We start from the raw sequence: 9568 nt of genomic DNA on the forward strand, positions 1-9568 counted from the left end.
CCCCTGCTCACACCGCCCCTCCCCCCGGGCGCCGGGGCCGCAGTGAGTGAGTGGCACTGGCAGCCTGTCAATCCCTCAGCCAAGCGGCCTTCGAGCCCGGTCCGCGGCGGCGGCTGGCAGGGTGCGCGGCTCGGGCAGTGGCGGCGGCGACTTCTCCCGCCCCATCAATCTGCTGTCCGCCCGGTGCGCGGCCCGCAGGGGCCCTCCATAGGGCTCCGCACCCCGCAGCGCCGGCCCGCCCGCTCCCAAACTTTCCTCCACCGCCCCCCTCGGTCCCCTCGGCCCGCCCGCCGGCCTCCTCCTCAGCCGCCGCCGCCTGCCGCCGCCGCTCCCTCCCCCGGGGCCGCCGGGGCTCGGATCCTGCCCGGCCGAGGCGGAGGAGGCGGCGGCGGCGGCCGAGGGAGGGGAGCGCGCAGGCTGGAGCTGGGGTTTGCGGGCGTCCCGGCAACTCGGCCGGCGCTGAGGAGCAAGTTGCGCGGGGCCGCCCGGTGGGGCGCGCGGCGGCGAGGAGGCGGCGCGGCGGCCGCGTGAGGGCAGCGAGGGCCGCTGCCTCCGCCTCCGCCACCGCCGCGGAGCCTGGCGCTTCCGCTCGCCGCTTCTCTTCAGCCTCAGCGGCGGCGGAAGCCGGAGTCGAGCGCCCGTCCGCACCGCCTCAGCCGCGGGCCCCGCCGGCCGGGCCGCCCCCTCCCCGCGCGGGCGGGGAGCGCGCGGCCGCCTCCCCCTCCCCCTCCCCCTCTTTCTTCTCCTCCCTCGTAGCCGCCGCCGCCGCCTCAGCCTTCGCCTCAGCCGCCGCCGCCGCCCGCTCCCGCCCGCGCGCGGCGGGATGGACGATCAATCCAGGATGCTGCAGACTCTGGCCGGGGTGAACCTGGCCGGCCACTCGGTGCAGGGGGGCATGGCCCTGCCGCCTCCCCCGCACGGCCACGAAGGGGCGGACGGCGACGGCAGGAAGCAGGACATCGGCGACATCCTCCACCAGATCATGACCATCACCGACCAGAGCTTGGACGAGGCGCAAGCAAAGTTGGTGTCGTCTCATTAAGCATCTTTTGTGTGTGTGCGGGAGCCAGGCCGGCGGCCGAGTCGGGGCCCGGGGTGGCGCCCGGGGCAGGGGCCTCAGCCCCGGGCGGGAACTTTCTCCGAAAACCGGCCGCCCGCCCGCCCTGGCCTCAAGGGGACTTGCCCGCGCCCCCCGACGCGGGCCGGAGTCGGCAAAGTTGCTCTCGGGGCTCGGGACGGACTTGGCGCCGCGTGGATTTTGTGGTTTTCTCCCCCCACCCCCCGTCCGGCCCTCTCGCAGCCCGGCCCCCGCCCACGGATTCAGACCTCCCTCCTGGACCCCAGTGAACGCTGCCCGAGGGGGCCCCGGGCCGCACTTGAAGGAAGTGCAACTTTCTCCTCTGGCCCCGCGTCCGGCGCCGGGCTCCCCTTGGCCGCGGGACCACCTCGCGGTGCTGGCGGCCGCCCCAGCCGCGGCGCGGGGCCATGGGCGGCTCCCTGGCGGGTCCGGGTGAGGCGGCCAAGTTCTCGGGGAAGGGAGCGCCGCCTCGCAAACTTTGCCGAGCTGTCACCGCCCGCTGGCTGCAGTCGGCCGGCCGCCTGCGCAGCGCCCGCTTCCCCTGCGGAGGGCGGACGAGGGGGCCCCTCCGCGCCGACCCCTCCTCCGGGTCGCCGTCGCCTGCCGGGTATCAAGGCTCCCCGCGCGGGTTCGCGCCCTGCGGTCGCCGCGGCTGCTGCCTGCCGGGCGGATGGGTCGCGCTGCGTTCGGGCTGGAGCCTTAGCCGCCGGAGCTTGCTGGCTGCCGCTAACTGGACAACTTGAGTTTCTGTTGACTTGCAATGGTTCAAAAGAGGCTTCCAAAATAGGGGGCCGGAATTAAATCTTGAGTCTAACTTAAAGGAAGGCGCCATATTATTCCATAGGTGATGCTAATACCTTTGTGTCTTGCTATTTGTTTTTTAGGAAACATGCTCTGAACTGTCACAGAATGAAACCCGCGCTCTTCAGCGTCCTGTGTGAGATCAAAGAGAAAACAGGTAAGACGCTGCGCCCCGCAGTGGGCCCGGAGACCCCCGAGGTGGGGTCGGAGCTACTCCTTCGACTCTCCACTTGAGAGCCGCTGCTTTTGGGCACCGCCATCTTTGATCATTCTCTCCTTCCCACCTCCTGGTCTTGAGAAAAAACTGCAATAAATCTGGAGTTCGATCTCTCAGTTTCGCTCCCGGTGTAAAATGTAGTGTAGATGCGGATGGGGCTGGGTCGCTGTCCCCAGGCGGCGGCCCCTGGCTGCAGGCGGGGAGGGGGCCCGGCGCGCCAGCCGCCCTCTCCCGCTCCTTTCGCCTTGTTTGTATGTCAGTTTTTAAAAGGAGCAACGGGAGCTTGGATGGCAGGGGCTGAGTCCCCGGGAGAAGCATCGCCCGAACTTTGTTTTACTTAGACAGCCCTAAGCTTCAGCTCCACGGATAGAAGAATAGATCAATTGAACAGACTCCAGTAGCATGTTTAAATTAGTGTTTTAGTTGAGAAGACTACTTTTAAGAAGCATGGAAGGGTAATGATGTGTTTAAGCATATACAATACATCTATTAATTCTTTCGTTAAATTTTATGCTTTAAGTCATTACATTGTAAATATGCTTAATATATATTTTATAAAGTAAGAAACAGGTTTAGCCACAGATGCAGTTTAAGCAATTTTTGAAGTGGTCAAGGCAGGGAATATATGAGAAGACAGGTCTTGCCGAAGTGCTGGAATGAAACTACAAGTACACATTGGATAAATTTCTGACAATTTATTTCAATTTAATTTGCTTGTTAGATTTTTTTCTATTGAAGGTATTTTAGTCTTGAGGTGATAGTAGCGACTCAAGTAGAATTAGCAATTTATTTGAGGTGTTTTAGTTCGTATTTGGTAATTATCTGCCCTGTGATGGCAAACAAGTACATTAAACAAGCTTTACTATTGATTTTTTTTCTTCTTCTTGGTTTGTGTTGGTTATGCGGTATCATAAAGTTGCCATTTTTTAAGTTGAGGTAAAGAAGATAAAGTCCCGGATATAGTAATATTCAGGTGATGCTTTTTATAAGGATAATGTGATTGTGTTCAAATTGAATGAACAAATAATAGCACACTGAATATAATTGTTAGTTGGTAGGAGAGTTGCCCTCCTTTAAAACAGATTTTTCTCTCTGCAGGGCTATTCTGATTCTGAAAGTAATCAAGAAAAGATGATGGGTTTTTGCTGTCTATTAAAATATGTGCTAAAACCATAATTAACAGCAAATATTGAGAGCCTTAGAGTACTTTTTCTGCTTTTCATTCACATAGTGTAGATGGTTTCTTAATGTTGAGTGATTCTTTTTAAAATGTATTTTACATTTGAAAACCACAGGCATTTAAAATTACTAACTTTTACTGTGTTGATTTTTAGCTACTTTAGAAAGCATTATGATTTAAAACACTGGATAATTTTTATCTGACTAAAAAATAAGACGTTAGCATTAAATCTTGAAGATTCTTAGTTTAGAAGCCTAAAAGTATGTAACTCCCAGTAAATTATGGTGCTTAATGTCCAAGGGTTTTCTTGCTATCAGGGCTCCACTTCAGTTTCTGCTGACAGCTAAGCAACAGGGGTATCGACTATGTTGTGAATATTAAGATTGACTCAACTTTATATGACATTGTATTATCAGGGAGAGGGGATTGATATTCCTTCGCTCTCACCCCTTTCTCATGATTTGTATTTCTGTTTTTACCTTCGTAAAGTTTTGGCCTAGCCAGCTTGAAAACCAAACCCAGCAAACTGCTTTTCTTGTTTAGACATTTAGCAGCAGGCAGAATTCAATTAGGAAGCATAAGGCCTCTAGTTGCTTATTTGCACAAGACTTAGTTACACCATTCTGAAAGGAAAGTATAGTCAACCTCATGTCGAACGAAGGTGAGTTACCAAAAAGAAACATATCTTTTCAGAGTCTGGGATTGCTGGTAGAGAGCTTTGGTGGGGCTCTTCTGTTTAAGAAGTAAGATGTAGATGACAAAGGAAATTTTTGTTTTTTGAAAATTGTTTCTGAGGCTTTCAGTGATAACTTGTAAATTAGATCCTTTTTTTGTGCTTTGGTCGGCAGATCCAAGTTTGCATGTTATCTCTTTTGTAAAAAGCCAACAGCCGACAAAGAGTAAAGGCGGCTGCTGTCTGGGCAGAGGCATCTTCCTGCCAGCCTCTTTAAGCTCAAGAGGGACAGGATTTAAGTACGGAATGATTGATGGGGGTGAAGCTCTTTCTCTTCTCTCCTTTCTCCCCTACTACCCACAGCTCCACCTCATCCTCCAAAACTAGTCCTAGAAGGAGACAAGGACACTGGACTCTGAATCCTCGATTTGAAATAAGACAGCTGTGTAGACAGTAGTATTACCAAAGCAAAGAGAGCAGGGCAGAAAATTCCAGGCCTCCCCTTCACCCCACCCCATATCTGTATCTGTTCCCACAGTCATGCTTTGGAAACATCATGAATTTATAAGCATTGTAGAATGTATGTATATTACATAATGTTCTTTCTTTAAATTGTTTTATTTAATAATATGGTATCCAAAGATTAAGTCTGTGTAATCTAGAGAAAGTTTACCTACTCATTTGTAATAAAAACCGGGAACATTATGTGATGACTCTGTTCTGCACAATGTGGGGGTGTGGTGGGGGTTAGAGAATTGACTAGTGGGGAGGTGGGGGGAATTGTCACTTAAATGGGTAATGTCATTTCAATTGTACTTCTTCTAAAATAAGACAAAATCATTTTAAAAAAACTATGTATTTGTAGGTCTGCTAGTCGATTTTGAGGTTTCTGATCAGGCAGTGAACACTGCCAGTTCTGATGCACATGAGGGATTTAGTTTGGAAAACATTTTTCCCTCTTACCAAGTATGAAAAGGTATTTTTCTTTTATGACAGATAAATGGGCAAACTACCATAATTATATTATTTTCTTGTTCAGAGGTAGAGAAAGTATACTTTTACAATGAGATGCTTGCTTTTTCTTGAAAATGTATTCATTTGTAAAATTCATCTCATAATTATTTTTGGGTAGAAACATCTCTCATTGTTGAATTGTAATATTTATGCATTTTGAAAGCAAGTGAAAAGTTATATAGGCTTTTAAAATCAGGATATTTGTCTGTTTTAAACTACGTAAGCAACCGGTGAGATAATTGTTGATATGTTAAGGTTTCTCTCTTGGTTTTTTTTTTTTTTTTTTTAAGCCGTATTTTACCGACTATCTCATTTTAAATATCCCTGGTGCTACGAGGTCTCCTCGTCCATATACTTGTTTTGGTGCATTCCCTCACATCTTTTTGGCCACCTTAATTGTGAATGTTAAACTACTTCCCTTTGTAAAATATTCCATCCTCACAAATCTGCCTTTTTCCAAAGCTTTTAATTATGAGCATCGAAAGACAGAAGAGGTTCTTTTAAGAAGACAATGTATTTAAAATATTTTTAATGAAAATCTAACATTTAGGTACATAATCCGAATTATCTGGTGAAAAAATGTATATTAAAAAAAATCAACAACCTTTTCGTTTCTAAATAGTAGGTTAAAATACTCCACGTTGATAGCTGCCAACCAAAGTCTGATTTATTGCCACCACAAACCCTAAATAGCGTTCATTTACTAGTAATGTCTAATGGCATACATGATGGTTTGCCAGATTTGTGGCCTTTGTGAGGCTTATAAGCAGGACTGACTTGGGAAGATCATAAAACTTAATGAACTTCTCTACTGCAGGAGGTGTCCGCAGGGGAAGAGAAAGGCCTGCTTGGCTGGTTGGGCTAGTTGAAGTATTTTTTATGTTTAAGGAGAACAAGAAAGTGACTATTAAAAATGCTTTACTTTTAAAGGAACCCTTCCTAAAAGATGTCATAAGAATTTTAGATTATCAAAACTGGATGGAGAATGTAGCTGGTGAGTTTTTATACACATTTAGAATCTGATATATATCATTAAACCTTTTATCTTTACTGCTGTGTGACTAGCTTGCAGAGGAACAGAGTAATACTCTCAGTCAACTCCCCTCTATTTAATTCTGACTGTAAAGGTTTAGAGACTCATTGTAGTGTTCTGCATGTTTTCTTTTTTTATGCTTCAATATTAAAATTTGTTCATTTTCCTTGTACAGTGCAGTATAATTTTTTGATTCCCAATATATAAAAGTCAAATATTCTATCAAGTGAAAAATTAACAACAGAGGTGAAAACTGTTAAATATGAGCCTAAATGTTATTGTATATATTGCAATATTTAGTTACAATTATAATATTTACAATATCAATATTTACATTATTATTTGTTTCAGTTTTAAAAACAAATGCACTGTTTTATACATGATTTATTTTTGTGTTTAAATGAAGGTACTTTCTAGTTTTTAAAAACTTTTTATTATAAAAATAAAAACTTTAGACATAAAACTTATAGAGAGGAGAAACTTGAGCCCCCATGTCTTAATCACCCACCTGCAGCAGTTGGTAACACTTGGCCAGTCTTGTCTTCTCTCTTCCACTCCTTCAAAATTATTTTGAAGCAAATTTTCATGAATTTGTAGTGTTTTAAATTCTATATCAAATTTAGAGAGACATCATATCTTGTTTACATTGAAATATTAAATGACTAAGCAGGAAAAGATACTAAGCCAGCCAGTGTATTTGGAATTATAAATTCTGTTGCTTTATCACAAGTTTTTCCTTAAAGCAATTTAAGAATATGTTCTTAGCAAATTTTTTCCTGTTTCTATAGATTTGTATAACTTACTGGAGCTTTTTTAGGAGGTTTTGAGAGAAGGTGTAAAAGCACGGTATTTTTACAACTTTCTTTACCCTTCTGCCGTCGTTATAATACATAACAATATTCTCATACAAAACCTAGGAAAAAATCTAACTACTTTACTGGTTTAGAACTTTATAATCTAAAGTATTAAGTAGGTGTTATCTTAAAAATATGGGGTTGTCTTCTAACCCTTTTTTTTTTCCTTCCCAATAAAAATAGATTGAGCCTTCTTGTCAATACTAACTTGATTTGTGCAAGTAACTCTTTGATGCCTCAGTTTTAATGGACTGCATTTTATTACAGATTTGTGTAGTTTTGGTATTTTATTTGGTACTGTACTGTTATTTTATTAATCTGTATAATTTTATTCTGAACCAGAAGTATATTAATACAATGGCAAAGGAAATCTTGACTTGCACCAAAGAGCACACTGGTTCATCAGCTTTCATAAAATATGTGTGTACATCTTTCATGCTATGATCCTTTTCCTTTTAATTCATTTTGCTTGTACTTTTATTTTTCAGCTGATAAATTTTGTAAAAGGCTAGTTCTAAGACAGATTTAAATTAATCATCTTATTTGGATTGTTTTTTGATACCTTTTATCTATGGTATAGAATGAAGTTATGTGAAGTATAGCAGTAAAGAATTGAAACTGTGTTTCACGAACCTCACCTTGAATCCATCATCATTTTGTTTTATACTCATACCATTGAAGTATCTATTCAAAATACTTATCACATCAGCACTAAACATATCAAGTTAAATAAGGATTTTTAAACTATTTTTTCTCTATTCATGTACATGTGAACATCTTTAGGTATTTATTATTTCAGTATTGACACTATGAGAGTAATGTTTTATTTGTTTTCTCAGCAGGCTTGTGTTTTAGCCATTTATCAGTGTGATAAGCATGATTTAGGTAGGAACTAGCAAAACTTGCATACCCTCCCCCGCCATGTTGACTTTTTCAGACATTTGCTCTACTTCAGTGGACCTTTTTTGTGTTTAAGTTATGAAGAGAGGAAATAATTTACATCACTATGTAGTGTAAATTGGGGAAAGTTTTTTAGATGTGGATATCAGGATTTTTACTAAGTTACAGAAGCTAAACCAATTGCTGTCACAGCTAGGTGATAGTGTTATATTTAGCAGATATATACAATAAGTAAACTTCAATGAGCCATTGAAAAAATAAACCATCTTTTTATGTCTTCAGACACAGCATATTCGAAGAAGAATTTCATTAGTCTTCAACACTTGATTCCAATTATCCCCTTTATAGGCAGAATAGTAACCAGAATCTCTTCCTTATTATTTTTTTCATAAATAGACATACTCCGTAAATATGTCTGTAGTTTTTGTTGGTTAGCGTAGTTTGCTTTGGTACTAAATTTGAGTGTATGTCTAGCAAAAAAAAAATTGGTAAGAGCCACATAGTTGAATTGGCATAACAATTTTGTATTTTGGAGTGATTATGGTAACAGATCAGGACTGAAAACAGTTAAAAGTAATTATGGATAAAAATAATTGTTAAAATTTTTTTCTAAAATTAAAGTGATTTAAAAATGTTAAGCTGTTGTGAACAATAACTCCTTCTGTGTGATATTAATGAGAACTTGGTATACAATGTAATCCTTTTTAATGCTGATGATTCCTCACAATGTTTAAACCATTATTTGGGATACTCAACATATGTTGTGGCAAAATGATTTTTTTCTTTTATGTGATACATCAGTTTTCAAAACATATTTCTTAGGCATCAGAGTCCAGCAGGTGGCTTTTTACATTAAAAAATTCATAAATTTTAAGACCTCATAAAATTTTATTTCAAATTCAAATTAACTAATTGAGAATGTCAACATTTCTGTGGTCTCTCTCTCTATGTTAACATTTATAATAGAACAAATGGTTGCATATAGAAATTATCTGCAACATAATCTAAATTAAGATTCTAAACAGGCATTACAGATGCTGGTAACTTTGGCAATTATCATTTTGTTTGGTGAACAGTAGTAAAACAGTGTGCGGTAGAAGTGTTTAGAGAGAGAAGATAAATAAATTGAACAGTTTTGCAATGCAAAGTGGTTTGTGGTGTTTTTGAGGATTTCTTGGCTCTCTCTTAACTGCTATTGTGAGCCTGGAGCAGATTTCCCCATTGCTAATGCCCTAGAAGTATTAATTCACTTTGATATGCTAATTAGAGGGCATTATGCAAGAAATGAGATTAAGTGGCAGCATGAAGCCATTTGCCTGTCAGTAAATTGAGAGCTTTAGCATCAGGAGGAGCTTTGTGTTTTTTTTTTTTCCCTATTTTTTTTTTCAGTTTCTCTTGGTTTTGCATATAAATAAAATTGATTGAAAGGTCTAGAGAAGCTTCTAGAACATTGGTGTATTTCTCCCCCCCCCATGATTATTTAAATGTGATGTTACAGAATTTTCCTGAATATTAATTGACCTAATTGGAGATCTGAGTATGAAGTTTTCATTGTGCTCTCTATACATGAAAGTATACTAAGAATTTTGTGTCAGCTAGTTTTTTTTCAGCAACATGGCTAGTAAACTGTTAGCACCTTTTTTCAGAAGTGTAAACCTGTGCTTGTGCTTGTGTACTAACATCTTAACTAACCTGAACTTCTTAAGAATATTTTCGTCACTAAGTAAAGAAAGAAGTTGTTGAATTGGGCTTCAGGAAACAATATTAAATGGGCATTAAGACTGACTTCAGTACCTAAAAGCTGGAATATTTAGAATT

General features: G+C 42.3%; 1 protein-coding gene across 4 annotated transcripts in view; it reads left to right on the forward strand.

Annotated features, from left to right (window-relative positions):
* Window positions 1-813: 813 nt before the first annotated feature.
* The window catches only part of PBX3 (PBX homeobox 3), a 233475-nt gene continuing 224720 nt past the window's right edge, over window positions 814-9568 (forward strand). For 2 of the 4 annotated variants that reach the window (XM_036913929.2, XM_036913932.2), the window contains exons 1-2: window positions 814-1023; window positions 1963-2036. In XM_036913929.2, the coding sequence (XP_036769824.1) occupies window positions 824-1023; window positions 1963-2036 (274 nt within the window). In that variant the 5' untranslated portion in view covers window positions 814-823. The other 2 variants (XM_036913931.2, XM_036913930.2) reach the window with 2 other exon arrangements.

Source organism: Manis pentadactyla, chromosome 3 (assembly GCF_030020395.1).
Source record: "Manis pentadactyla isolate mManPen7 chromosome 3, mManPen7.hap1, whole genome shotgun sequence".
NCBI classification, from domain to species: Eukaryota; Metazoa; Chordata; class Mammalia; order Pholidota; family Manidae; genus Manis; species Manis pentadactyla.